Source organism: Sebastes fasciatus, chromosome 2 (genome assembly GCF_043250625.1).
Source record: "Sebastes fasciatus isolate fSebFas1 chromosome 2, fSebFas1.pri, whole genome shotgun sequence".
NCBI classification, from domain to species: domain Eukaryota; kingdom Metazoa; phylum Chordata; class Actinopteri; order Perciformes; family Sebastidae; genus Sebastes; species Sebastes fasciatus.
In genome coordinates, this window is record NC_133796.1 from 11492290 (window position 1) to 11507289 (window position 15000).

At 38.8% G+C, this 15000-nt stretch overlaps 1 protein-coding gene across 1 annotated transcript in view; it reads left to right on the forward strand.

Annotated features, from left to right (window-relative positions):
• Positions 1-11832, forward strand: part of thsd4 (thrombospondin type 1 domain containing 4) — a 49306-nt gene extending 37474 nt beyond the window's left edge. Inside the window, exons 9-19 of the mRNA XM_074609670.1 lie at positions 983-1158; positions 1968-2064; positions 2250-2318; positions 4194-4322; positions 4507-4636; positions 5127-5331; positions 8176-8349; positions 9295-9468; positions 9629-9808; positions 10178-10322; positions 10490-11832. Of these exons, the coding sequence (XP_074465771.1) occupies positions 983-1158; positions 1968-2064; positions 2250-2318; positions 4194-4322; positions 4507-4636; positions 5127-5331; positions 8176-8349; positions 9295-9468; positions 9629-9808; positions 10178-10322; positions 10490-10632 (1622 nt within the window). The 3' untranslated portion in view covers positions 10633-11832. The remainder of the gene's footprint in view (positions 1-982; positions 1159-1967; positions 2065-2249; positions 2319-4193; positions 4323-4506; positions 4637-5126; positions 5332-8175; positions 8350-9294; positions 9469-9628; positions 9809-10177; positions 10323-10489) is intronic.
• The last annotated feature ends 3168 nt before the right edge of the window (positions 11833-15000 follow it).

A 15000-nucleotide genomic window follows, 5' to 3' on the forward strand; every position in this document is an offset into this window, starting at 1 on the left:
TGTGATAAATGCAAATACAGGTTCTGATTGCATGAAAAAGTCAATTTTGTTTTACTCATTTGTGCATACAGTGGTGTGTTCTTTATACTATGACTGTTTTCCTAAAATTGGATTTTTAAAAATCACAATATATCGCCTTGCTTACAGTATCACAATATTCTTGTGTATTCTTGCCAATACACAGCTCTAATATTTACCTTCTGCAACATTCACACACAATGTTACTCGTACTTTTAGCATCATTTTGGACAACCCTTCTGTAGTAAGCAAAAAAACATGCATGGGCAATATGGCTTCTTTAACTTTCACATTGTAAGAAACTGTGAAACATCCATGTGGATGAAATAAACAGGAGTCATCTCAAAATGTTTTTTTTTTTTCAATTGATGAGGATTGTACAAAATTCCAGCCAGCAGCATTTTTCCCTAATGGATATATACTGTAGGTTTATCTACCGGAATATGAGACAAGGGCAGGAATCCTGCAGGAGCCACTCACTGTATCCTCACCACCACGTCCCTGATTTTCCCTCAATAGGCCTCTGTTCTCCACTGTGCATCTCTAATGTGCTTTTAGTTGTCCAAACACTCTTTTACAAGCCTGTCTAATGTTACACCTCTAATGCTTTTCTAATGGCCTCCTGTACTTAATCCATGAAATTGGTGGAAAACATTTTGGGAGATTTTGTTACATGATTTGCATGAAGGATTTGCCAGCACAAACAGATTGTCACGTTTATAAAGGACATTTCTTTGAAAGTGCACGTGAGAGCATTTATTCCGTTAGCTATAATTACTTTTTTGGGTGGAGAAAGTCAGCTTTTTTTTCTTTCTTTTTTTTTTTTACTACAGTTCTCATTATACCTAAATGGTTTTACATTAAACAATAATTATGTGGAAGTGGTTGTGGCAGTATTTTCCTTTTCGTTTGAGCTCAGAGCTGTCAGTGGTGATTGTGTGGTTGCTCCCTCTGTCTCTTCCAGCTCTCCGAAGCCGATCGGGGCGATCCATCATTAATGGAAACTGGGCTATTGACCGACCAGGGAAGTACGAAGGAGGGGGGACCATGTTCACCTACCGTCGACCCAACGAAATCAGAAGCACGGCTGGGGAGTCTTTTCTCGCTGAAGGGCCCACCAATGAGATCCTGGACGTTTATGTAAGTAGCAAACCACCTCAGACATCCAGATATTTACAGTAGTGACTCTCCTTTTCTTTTATTCAGAATCAGAATCAACTTTATTGGCCAAGTATGTGTGCACATACAAGGAATTTGACTATGTTTTTTTGCATCTCTCTTGATGTACTTGCACAGAAATAGAAATAACAGCTAGGGACAAGGACAACAAGGCTGGACAAAAAAAGGTAAAGAATAGACAGGACTGGTATGCAGTAGTGAAAAAAGATAGATGTTTATATAATATGGAGGGCAGGCTGGCACCAGTGATTTTCTCTGCAGTCCTGACAGTCCATTGTAGTCTGTTTCCTGTCCTGTTTGGTGGCTGATTCAAACCACAAAGTGATGGACGTGCAGAGAACAGACTGGATTGTTGCAGAGTAGAAGTACATCCTCTGCTGGGCCTTTTTCCTGATGGTGTCTATGTTGGAAGTCCACTTGAGGTCCAGGGATGGTGGATCCCAGAAACCTGAAGGCTTCCACAACAGACACAGTGTTGTTCAGTATGGTGATGGGGGGTCAGTGTAGGGGGGATCCTCCTGTAGTCATCTCCACAGTTTAGAGCGGGTTCAGCTCCAGTTTGTTCTAACCGCACCAGACGACCAGCTGATCCCGTCTGTATGCAGACTGGTCATCATAAAGACAAGCTTAAGTTTGACCTGAGAAACTAAGGTCATTTTATGATCACTTTTCAGACCAGATATCATTTTAGAAGGACAACTATTACAAATATTTGAAGGTGAAGAGTATTATTTTATGATTGTTACTGAGTCTCATCTACTTTGCTTTAGATGATCTTCCAGCAGCCAAACCCTGGTGTTCACTATGAGTACGTTGTCCCCTCTGAGAAACCAGTCGGCCCTCAGCAACCAAACCACAGACAAGACGGTAAATTTGTACACACCTAACTGTTTATTACCTTATTTATCTGATTGCTCGATACATTTTATAGGCAAAACAATTGAGAAAATACAAAAACATATCCTGTCTATTCAAACACCTCCCCAACCAACCAAGCATTTATTCATGCTCTTATATCTAATTTCATAACTGCCATAACTCATGTGTCTAAGGGAACGCTGTGAATGGACAGGGTGGTTACGACCATCACGGCAACACTCGCCAAGAAAACTTAAATCACGCAACATTGCAAGAAACTCAAACTCAATTTATCTCAAAGCTATAGACAGAAAAGAAATCATAGACATAGTTAACAAGTGCAAGAATAAAACATCTACTGATTTGAATGGAATCGATATGACGATAGTCAAGAAAGTCATTGACAGTATTGCAAACCCCCTAACCTACATTTGTAACTTATCATTCATAACTGGCACATTTCCACATAAAATGAAAACTGCTAAAGTTATTCCACTATATAAAACTGGGGACAAACATAATTTCACTAATTACAGGCCTGTATCTTTACTTTGCCAGTTCTCTAAAATATTGGAGAAACTGTTCATTGGAAGATTAGATAACTTCATTGACAAGCACCATTTACTGACAGACAGTCAATACGGGTTCAGAGCAAACAGATCAACAGCAATGGCATTAATGGAGCTAACAGAAGAAATAACCAGTTGTATTGATAACAAGAAGTATGCGGTAGGAGTATTTATAGATTTAAAAAAAGCATTTGACACCATTGATCATGATATATTATTCAATAAAATGGAAAGGTATGGTATAAGAGGGGTAGTGCTGAACTGGTTGAGAAGTTATATAGGAAACAGGCAGCAGTACGTGCAAATAGGGGACTACAAATCAACATGCTCAGGTATTACTTGTGGGGTCCCGCAGGGATCAGTATTGGGTCCAAAATTGTTTATTATGTATATAAATGACATAGGTAGGGTATCAAGGACACTGAATTTAGTTTTATTTGCAGATGACACAAATATTTTTTGTTCTGGGGAAAATCTGCAGCAGCTTTTGGAGGTGGCCACAACAGAAATCAGAAAATTGCAACGGTGGTTTGACAGAAATAAATTGTCATTAAATTTGGACAAAACTAAATTTATGTTATTTGGAAACCAAAAAATAGACATACCAGTACAAATGATAATAGATGATGTGACTATTGAAAGAGTATATGTAAATAAATTTCTGGGTGTAATACTGGACCACAAAATCTGCTGGAAACCTCAGATAAATTATGTAAGAACAAAGCTGGCAAAGAGCATAGCAGTCTTAGGGAAAACAAGACACACACTGGATCATAAATCACTGCACATTCTGTATTCTTCACTTGTATCACCATATATGAATTACTGTGTAGAAGTTTGGGGTAACACTTATAAAAGCAACCTACAACCATTATGCATACTACAGAAGAGAGCAATCAGGATAGTAAATAATGTGGGATATAGAGAACACACGAACACACTGTTTTTGAAGTCACATGCATTGAAATTTATGGATTTAGTCAAATTTAAAACCGCAATAATTATGTTTAAAGCAAGACATAATTCACTTCCGGGCAATATTCAAAAAATGTTTTGTGACAGGGAGGGGGGTTATAATTTAAGAGGAAAATCTAATTTTAAAAAGCATTTTGTTCGTACAAAAAAGAAGAGTATGTGTATTTCAGTTTGTGGGGTGGATTTGTGGAATGGGTTAGGTGATGGGTTGAAGGGGAGCACAAATATAAATCAATTTAAAAAGCTATACAAGAAAGATATTTTTGGGAGGTACATGGTTGAAGAAGAGTTGTGTTAAAGGTTGGTTATATACTTTTTAACTGCGGATGTATTTGTGGGTTGTAAATAAATGTGGGATGCTGTTCATATATTCAACTTGGGATGTAAATAAATCTGAGATAGTTTTTATATTATATTATCATTCTATGATATATGAGTTAATAGAGGAGAAGTGAGAAAGGGGTAGGGTAATATAAGTTTTTCTTCTACCTACTCCTTTTCGGACACTATAACTCTTGTTTTGTTTGTTATTATTTTGTATCTGTTTTTAGTTATTATATGTTCGAAATAAAGTCTTTCATTCATTCATTCATTCAGGTGGGGGGTGGGACCCTACTCGTCTCCCCGACAACCAGGTTCCCCTCGTACAGCCACCCAGACGTGAGAGAGAGTACAACTGGAAACTGTCCGGTTCTACGGAGTGTAGCGCCTCCTGTGGTAAAGGTCAGTCAAAGTATTTCTGTTTTTTAGTTGTTTTTCTGACCTTTTACATTTTTATAAAAACACTGATGATGACTCCAGTTAACATTTCATAGAACACATGCAATTTGTTTTACAGAACATTTTCTTCTTTTTCAGATGTAGAATTCAGTGCTTGAATTAAATATCTGCTTCGTGTGCATTTTAGGATTCAGACACTCCGTCTTTCACTGCATCTCCCGGCTGAACCAAGGTCAGGTATCAGACGCTTTGTGCGACAGCAGCAGCAGACCGACTCCACAGGAAGAGGCCTGCAACCTGCAGCCCTGCCCGGCGTTGTGAGAGACCCCACTTCTCTGTTCTCACACTTGTGCACACTGCTGAATACTGCTAAATTGAAAAGATGCTCCACTCAAAGTTCACTAAATAGCATACACACTACTGTTATGTAATGATGACTATACATTTTTGAAAATTGTTTAAAAAAAAAAAGAAGCTCTGCAATTGGCAGAGAGGACTTAGTTTGACCCAAGAATATGCTGTTTTAGTGTTCCTGGTAGATTAATAGTGTATGTTAACATCTGTTATGTGTTCATGTCCTTGGAAGATTCGACTTATATAAGGAACATAAAGCTTTCTCAATCCGAAATTTAGAAATACAAGATTAACAGACTGAACCTTTACAACCTCATACAGTATACCTCTCATATGTTGTCAAAACATGTCTTCATATGAACAAATCTCAATATAAACAACAACATGTATAATATAATGTACATATATACACTACCTTCTAACACCAAGCTCTTGTGATTTTGTCCTGAGCAGCTGGGATATTGGAGAGTGGTCAGAATGCAGTAAGAGCTGCGGTTTGGGCATGCAACACCGACAGGTCCTGTGTCGCCAGATTTACGCCAATCGCACGCTCAACGTCCACACGAGCCGCTGTCGACACTTAGAGCGGCCCGAGATCGCCAGTACCTGCCAGATGAAGATCTGCAGTGAGTGGCAGATACGCTCCGAGTGGACCGCTGTGAGTGGCAGCTTATATACTTTTACTTACTGTTTTACACCTGTATATATTTATTTATTACTTCTCATTACGCATGCACATTTACTACATCCCAGTTTACATTACACTTTATGCATTTTGCAATTACTGTCTACCACAAATATATATTATTACATTTTTCATGTTATATTTTATCCTATATTTTAACTTTTAACTCTTTTTTTTTTAATTTACGAGTTTTTCTTTTTATACATATTTAATGAGCATTGTTGGAGGGAGCCTGAGATCTAAGATTTTCATTACCAACAACTGCTTCTCTGTAATTGTTGTGCATATGGCAATAACTAACTTGAAGCTTGAATTGCACCTGTCTGACGTGTCTTTACAGTTGGCGTACAACGTCATCTTTAATGACATACAGCTTTAAAAAAAAAAAAGAAATAGATGAGGTTCAACAGAAATTTCTGTGCATGTTTGAAATTGTATCCCTGACATCAGTATCATAGCAGTTTTTTTCTTTCTTTTTTGTTCTTTGACACTTGTATCAACTTGTATTTTTAAAAAAGTTCAACATTTTGGTGAATATGTTTATCTCTCATACTGTGTCTGACTTTAAATATGAAGCTGGAGTCAGGAGACGGTCAGCTGGTTTCCTGGAAACCTTCACCGTGATAACTCCGGGAAATCACTGTGCTTGGTCAAGAAATATTCTAGCATATAACCCCCTTGCAACCACAACTTGTCATTGTTACACTTTATTGTTTGCACAGACGGCTATGATTTATTTTAATTTTTACGATAACAATGTATCAAATGACAATATGAAAGGGGTAGCTCGTAGTGATGGACCTACAGAGGATTATCACCCAAATCTGCAGCTCCCCTGGGCTTTAAGGAGCCTTTTAGCGAGTTCCAGCTCATGTTTAGACATCTTTAACAACTCCTTTTAAAGTAAGTGAAGTGTTAACAGAGTGAGCCTTCAGGCATTGAGTACATGGGTAGGTACTTTAACAGCCATATTAAGACAATTACAAAGACAGCCTTCTATCACCTGAAGAATATAAGAAGAATTAGAGGACTGATGTCTCAGCAGGATTTGGAAAAACTAGTCCATGCATTTATCTTCAGCCGACTTGACTACTGTAACGGCGTCTTTACCGGTCTTCCTAAAAAATCGATCAGACAGCTGCAGCTGATTCAGAACGCTGCTGCTAGAGTCCTCACTAAGACCAAGAAAGTGGATCACATCAGTCCAGTTCTGAAGTCTCTACACTGGCTGCCTGTCTCTCAGAGAATTGATTTCAAGGTACTGCTGCTGGTTTACAAAGCACTAAATGGTTTAGGGCCAAAATACATTTCTGATCTTCTGCTGTGTTATGAACCATCCAGACCTCTCAGGTCATCTGGATCAGGTCTGCTTAGTGTCCCCAGAGTCAGAACTAAACATGCAGAAGCAGCGTTCAGTTTTTATGCACCAAATATCTGGAACAAGCTCCCAGAAACCTGCAGGACCGCTCCAACTCTCACTTCTTTTAAAACAAAGCTTAAAACTTTCCTGTTTGCGGGTGCCTTTTATTCTGACACTGCACTATAACTTTTACTCTTTTGAGTTTTATGCAATTTTAGCTTCTATCCTAGCTTTTATTTTTAGCTTGTTTTTATTTTCTAATCTTTAATGTTTTAATGTTTTGTTGTTAGTAACGTCTGGGACGTTAGAGTTTGAAAAATAGGGGGAGGAAGCTGCCCTTTTGGTAAAGACTAAAAGGAGGAAAGCTGCCCTTTTAGTAAAAACTGAGGGGAGGAAGCTGCCCTTTTGGTAAAGACTAAAAGGAGGAAAGCTGCCCTTTTAGTGAAAACTAGGGGGAGGAAGCTGCCCTTTTGGTAAAGACTAAAAGGAGGAAAGCTGCCCTTTTAGTAAAAACTGAGGGGAGGAAGCTCCCCTTTTGGTAAAGACTAAAAGGAGGAAAGCTGCCCTTTTAGTGAAAACTAGGGGGAGGAAGCTGCCCTTTTGGTAAAGACTAAAAGGAGGAAAGCTGCCCTTTTAGTGAAAACTGAGGGGAGGAAGCTGCCCTTTTAGTAACGAAAACTGAAAAGGAGGAAAGCTGCCCTTTTAGTAAAAACTGAGGGGAGGAAGCTGCCCTTTTGGTAAAGACTAAAAGGAGGAAAGCTGCCCTTTTAGTGAAAACTAGGGGGAGGAAGCTGCCCTTTTGGTAAAGACTGAAAGGAGGAAAGCTGCCCTTTTAGTGAAAACTGAGGGGAGGAAGCTGCCCTTTTAGTAACGAAAACTGAAAAGGAGGAAAGCTGCCCTTTTAGTAACGAAAACTGGAAGGAGGAAAGCTGCCCTTTTAGTAGCGTGTTGAAAACTGAAAGGAGGAAAGCTGCCCTTTTAGTAGCGCAAAGCTTAAAACTTTCCTGTTTGCGGGTGCCTTTTATTCTGACACTGCACTATAACTTTTACTCTTTTGAGTTTTATGCAATTTTAGCTTCTATCCTAGCTTTTATTTTTACCTTGTTTTTATTTTCTAATCCTTAATGTTTTAATGTTTTTAATTATTTCTTAATGTTCTTTTGCACTTTGTCGCAATGTTCTTGAATGTTTCTGTAAAGCACTTTGAATTGCCCTGTTGTTGAAATGTGCTATACAAATAAAGCTGCCTTGCCTTGCCTTGCCTTGCCTTGCCTAGGTAGGAGTGTACACTATATTTCTTTTATGGGCTCTGCAGGGAATAGAGAATATACAGCAATTCTGCAAAACGGAGAGATATACACTCTGGTGCACTTAATAAAGCTGAAGACCAATCCAGTCTCCTCAGCAGTTCTTACCTTCACAGTCCTGCGTTAACCATGTGGCCTGTGTCTCCATAGTGTTCGGTGCCGTGTGGGCTGGGTCAGAGGTCAAGAGAGGTCCGCTGTGTCAGCAACGTGGGCGACTTTGTTCCCGACGAGGAGTGCAACATGAATCTGCGGCCCATCGACGTAGAGAACTGTGACATGGGATCCTGTGCCAAGAGCTGGTTCTACACCGAGTGGGGCAACAGGGTAGGTGGTTGTCGGAGTCAATGGGAGACATAGTAACCTTCATTCATCTCTAGTAACAGTGGTAGTCATTGTATAGATCTGTCTTCATGCTTCCAGCAGCTGTGTGATCTTTTATAGATTATATACAGTATATTATAAATAGATTCTGATAGCTACAAGCAACAGTAGATTAACCTTCATTGACTAGAGGGTAAGGGTGTTCAAGAGTCATTGTGAATCATCTGTTGCCCTTACTGTAGAATGATCATAGAGGATATATATAGCTATGTTTTAAAGATAGAGAATATTAGAATGACTAAATATAGAGGATGATGTAATGCTTTCCGGTTTTCAGCTAAATTAGATGGCCACGGTAGACAAGAGAAATGTTCAGACTGGGAGACGAAATGACCAGCAGGTCACTGCAAGGAAGAAAGATCTAATCCAACAGGAGCAGAGAACAGAAATGAACAAAATCTTTTTGTTTTACAGTACTGCAGAGCTGATGAGACACTAAACTGCTCAGCATTATGGCAATACAATGGGATACCAAGAGGGGAAATGAAATACAATGATTTAATCTAATCCCTTTCAGATTTAAGGGATATGAACCGCAAAGTTAGGGGAGATATAGATCGTTCAAAAGCAAGAAAAGTTGAATCGTAGTAATATATTTTGCCCTCACAGTATGTGTATCGTAAATGAAAGTCATACTATAAATAAAATACTACTGCCTTAAAGCGCTTTGAGTGGTTGGAAGACTAGAAAGGCGCTATATAAATGCAAATCCATTCACTATTTATCAATACTACTACTTAAATCAGGTTATGGCCCAGTATTTTAGACTTCACAAAGTCACAAAAAACATTTTTTGAAAGGAGTTTAACCCTAACCCTATAAAGAGAAATCATTTCAGCTGCTGATCGGTAAACGACCTGAGTTGTAAAACGAGTGTTTACTCCACAGTGCTCAGCTGAATGTGGGATGGGCGTACGAACCCGTGGAGTCCTCTGCCTGACCAACCACATCAGCGGCCTTCCTCTGGAGGGGTGCGGCAACGAGCGGCCGGCGGACTCTCAGGTCTGCAACAACGGCCTCTGTGAGAATCGCATCGAGTGGTTCACAGGCCCCTGGAGCCAGGTATGAGGATGAGAGAGGGTCATGCTGGGCTCAAAGAGGAAGTCGTCTGGAGTAGCTAAATATATGGGATTTTACAGAGATTTGACATGTTTCCTGTCTCAATTTTTTGCATTGTGTAATTGAAACCATATGATTGATGTTATTATTGTATGTGCCCCAGTGCTCTGCAGAGTGTGGCGCAGGCAGCCAGCAGAGGTCAGTGGTGTGTCTGATAAAGTCAGACGAAGGATTCACCGTCTCGCCACCGTATGAGTGCTCCTCCCTGGATCGGCCCCTCGGCCAGCAGAGCTGCAACCTCAAGGCCTGTGGAGCAAAGTGGTACCACACTGACTGGAGTGCTGTGAGTGAGATATGAAACCTTCTCCCATTTTACTGTTTAGATGCCCTAAGGCAAGGCATTTACTTCCTACTACTCTTACTAACTGATATATGGTCAAGGCTGATAACCTGGGTAGGTTGAAGAAGTCACTTATCATCATCTCAATAAGTTGTGCATTATTTTCATGTTCATCACACTCTGGTGAAAAGTGCTTTTATCTCAGTAAAAACAGTTGATCCTTCATTTGCTTATAGAGAAAATAAGTTTCTAGGCTGTAAAATGTTCAGTTCGCAACATTAATAATGTTTGAGAAGCTGCAGCAGTGGACCAACTTTATGGTGTAGTTTTATTAACCTGGGACTGACTGCTCATTGACCCCTGTCCTTCCAGTGCTCAAAAACATGTGAGGGAGGTTTCCGTGTGCGGGAGGTGCGCTGCCTGTCTGACGACATGATGTCCAGCGAGGGCTGCGATGAGCAGCTGAGACCAGCGGCGAGGGAGGACTGCAACCCGGAGCCCTGCATACCTATCATAGGTCAGTCATCTCCTAGCATGTTATCTGGAATATAACTGACTTTTCCCTAATGATTTTAGCATCCTTAGGAACACAAGGGTCATTATTATGTCCAGCTAGGGAACCCCTGGCATGAGGAGCAAATCTACTACTTATAAATATAAAATCAGCCCTTCTTTTTGTTTCAGATGAGAACTGCAGAGACAAATACTTTAACTGCAACGTGGTGGTCCAGGCTCGCCTTTGCGTGTACGATTACTACAAGACGACGTGCTGTGCTGCGTGTTCACGAGTGGCCCACAGACAGTCGATTCATCTGGGCCGCAGCTAGCACTCTCTACCAAGGTCCCTCAGCTCCATGTTGGGCCAGACTCGATACCCGCCGCCGGTTCCTGTGCCAGCCAGGGGAGTGGACCAGCTGCACCTTGGCTTAAACGGACACTTGTTTTGACTGCCAAGGATTGAAACTGAAGAAGGAACATTTCTGTTGGTTCATTTGGAGACAGCCGTTGGGAGAAAGGAATACCTAAGAATAGTGGAGGACAGGAATCCACTCACTGGATAAACAGAGCCCTGGAGGGGCGACAGAGATCAGTAGCAAACCGACGAACCTACAAAACACTTTATGGATTTTAACCACCAAGTTTGACATGAAGAATCCATCTGTTTTTGTTTCAAGGCCAGCAGTTTGCAGCTGTCTTTTTACCAATAACGGCTGTTGCGGATTACATGATATGAAGAGGAGAGCACCTGTAAACTGTTTAAGGTGGATATATATAGAAAGTATATGTTCTAGTAGGGTTCTTACACTTCAATGGTCAGATTTATGGCATGATGTCATATGAAGTCAATGCAGTCTCACCTATAATCAACTATTTAACATCTACTTTGTTGACCAAAGATATGTAACCTCATCAAACTGAAGACAAATTTACAGTTTTTTCTTAAGAAACAAATACTGAACATCAAACCCTCCATGGTGCTGATGGTGTATCCTTCATGCAGCATTGATTCACAAGAAAAACGCCTTGAATGACGTCTTTGTGGCTCAGATGAGTCTTTTCTGATAGCTTAAGAAATGGCAAACCACCTTTTTTCCTGCCTGCACAGCCACGAGGTGTAAATGCAGCCTGTGTAATGTGTATGTATATATGTATGTATGACAGAATGAATGATAAAGGTCTTTTTTAAGTGTTCTCAGACAGTCCTCCCAGCAACTGAAGAGAAACAGGCCTTGAGTGGCTCCCCAGGGATGTCACTGGTTAATCGGCCACTATGGCCCCTCGGCTGTGGGGATGAAACCTTAGCTGCCTCTCCACCAATCACAGCCTCTGAACTGAACGTAGGCATTCCACGGCCTGCTGGATGGTAGAAGCGTATTTTTGGAGATTCCACAATTGTACAATTCCTGAGAAATCACCAATCATAAATACATTGAATTAGACATGAAATATTATTAATATTTGATTGTAAAGATAAATCATGACAGTATTTTACAACTATTGATCTGGTATGGCAAATATGAGGTTTACATTAATAGTAAATCCTCGCCCCTTTTTTCAGTTTCATACCCAACCTGCACACAGTACCTCTCAAGTGTTCAACTGTTTTTGTATTATATGTTATCATTTCCCTCCATGCACTATAAACTTACCTCTGATCCATAAGTACTGTATATGTGTCAATGTTTAAGTTCAGGATAACTCAAGTATACAATTCATTTATTGGTTAATTGGTGAATGGATTAATTGATATGTTGGTTAATTGGATTATTGATTGACTAATTGATTAATTGGTTAATTGAATAATCAGTTAATTGGTTAATTGAGCAATTGGTTAATTGGATTATTGGTTAATTGATACATTGGTTAATTGTTTCATTGAATAATTGGTTAATCGAGCAATCGGTTAATTGATTAATTTGTTAATTGAATAATTGGTTAATTGATTCATTGAATAATTGGTTAATTGATTAAGCAATCAATTGGTTAATTGGTAAATTTATTCATTGATTAGTTGGTTAATTGATCTAAGGGTTAAAAAAAGAAAATGTCCTGAATGTGCCAGTATGATTCTTTATCCTCCCAAAAACAATCAAGAAGCTTGGAAATGAATTACCAAAATTCTTCAGTATTCAACATATGCCAGTGATAAAACAACTATTTGCCTTATTTTACATTTCTAGTTGATTTTCATGAGTCTTCTCGAGATCTTCTGAAATAAATAAAATTATTAATTATTTGTACACTTTAAAACACACTTTCCTCACGTGATTCCTAAGTTGATTCAGTTTTACATCACATAGAGGATGAGATAATGATGTCACTGGATTAAGTCATCCATTGAGAGGACAAAGGCGGTATTACAACAAACCGGTTTATAGGAGAAGTTCCACTTCTCGTAATGATTCATCTTCAAGACGAACTGTCAGGAAATGATCTTCTGTCAGACGACAAGAGGTCTACTACTGTCTGGTTCACAGAAACTTTGAGGCCCAATGCACTGATTTGTATACCAGTCAATTTATTACAAAATTGTGCTTCTTACTAAGGATAAATGTACAAACATCATTTTTTTGTGAATCATTATTTGTAAAGAACAAATCAGATAAGAATCTGAAAATACATACATTTCATTTTTACCAGACATTAATTATGAACACTATTAAAGTAGTGAGGTAGGTAAAAATCATGCGACTGATAAAAGCTCCAGAAAAAAGCCAGCAGAACTTGTTCCTGCAGCTTGGCCTCTTCTCTCACTTCTGCACCGGTATGTGGGCAATCTCAGGATTTAAGTAGCCAGCAGGTGTCCCAGGTCTTTGGACATGAAGAAGAAGCCCAGGTGGACCTTCAACATGACCTCCACGCTGCCATTCAGGATGCCGATCTTCACGAGCTCCTTCAGGTGAACCCGGTCAGCCAATTTTCTATAATCTATGCAGAAAGTTAGAAACCAGCAGACTTGAGGACTTTTTTCCGACAAACTATACTATGACTTTTATTAGAGATACTATACTACGAGCTTTTTTTTTTACATACTATGACTTTTTTTCATAAACTTTTTTGACATACTCTACTATGACTGTTTTTCATAAAATTTTTCGACACACTATACTATGACTTTTTTTCATGAAATCTTTCAATTATACTATGATTTTTTCATGAAATTGTTTGACATACTATACTATGACTTTTTCATGAACTTTTTCGACATACTATGACTTTTATTATTTTTTTCGACATACTATACTATGACTTTTTTTTATAATTTTTATATAATATATATAATGACTTTTTTTCATGAACTTTTTCGACATACCATACTATGACTTTTTTCATGAATTTTTTTGACATACTCTACTATGACTTTTTGCGATATACTATAGTCACAATCATTCAGGTATAAAAATGTCATTTATTTACTATTGCATTTTCCAGCAGCGTACAGACTGTAGTTATTTTCAGGTCCAACTCTCCTCACCTAATGCCCTCGTTTCCAGCCAGCCTGCTGCTCCTTCTCCAACACCTCAGACAAATGAGCTCCTTAAATAGGCTGTAATGTCAGCTTCAGGTAGTCTTAAGTCTAGGACTTCAGAGGTGATGATATTCTTGACCACAATTGTGATTTGTTTACAAGAATCTGTAAAGTTTCACAAAGACATACCTTTGCTACACAGACATAAAGTTATGTATATTTGGAGACATTTCATTTCAACTGCATTTTTAATACTTGGCACAGAATTTCAAAAATAAAGTGGAAGTTGATCAAGTTGTTATTCTAAAATGTTTGACTTTGTCACGAGACATTCAGGGGGAAATATTTAAGTATTGAAGTTATGTCCTTTAGGACAGAAGTCAATTCAAAGGAAGGCCTTGACCATGTCATTTTAGCCATCAGCAGGATAGCTTACTGGCTGCAAGCTGCTTGAGAGTCTTAACAACAAAATCTCCCATCAGAATTAGTCTTCTTCTCAATGGCAATTATTTGGAGTTCACAAAAGTTGACTCACGTATTGTCTGTGTTATGAATTATAAGGTTATAACTGGAGCCACAAACCACCAGGAAACAAAGGGTTGCAATCACTTGTGATGTTTATTTAGCCAGGAAATTATGTGAAGTTGATTGATGAAACAATTAAATATATTTACAATATCTTGCACGACATCATAAATTCAGCCTTTAGATCATGCATACATGCAAACATGTTCTTTATCATAATATAAAACTAATTACATTATCCATTAACCTTCATATCAACTCTGAAATACACCATAATCCCAATAATGGAAAGAAACCGCTACTTACATTGAAGGTTATTTCAAGACACATGGAAAACACCTACAAACACTCAAACCATGTGGTGTTTGGAGACAAAGATGAGGAAGGCCTCATCCAGGCCTCTGTTTGTAAGGTGGGAGGTTCTACCAAAAGTGTCTGAATTACCACTTGGTGCCTCTTGTGGAGAGGAGGGGAAATAAACTTGCAGTTTCTATCAGTGTGTGTATTCAGATTTGAGCAGCTGTTAAACAGCATAAAAGAGTTGTTATATATTGCTGTTTACAGCAACACTGTCCATGATATACTGCAGAGTTAATACTAATTTGTCATTGAAGAATGACCAATACTTGCAAGTGTGTTTTTTTAAATCTTCCCTACATTAACATTTTTCTGTAGTATGTTAGTATGATTAAACTGGTAA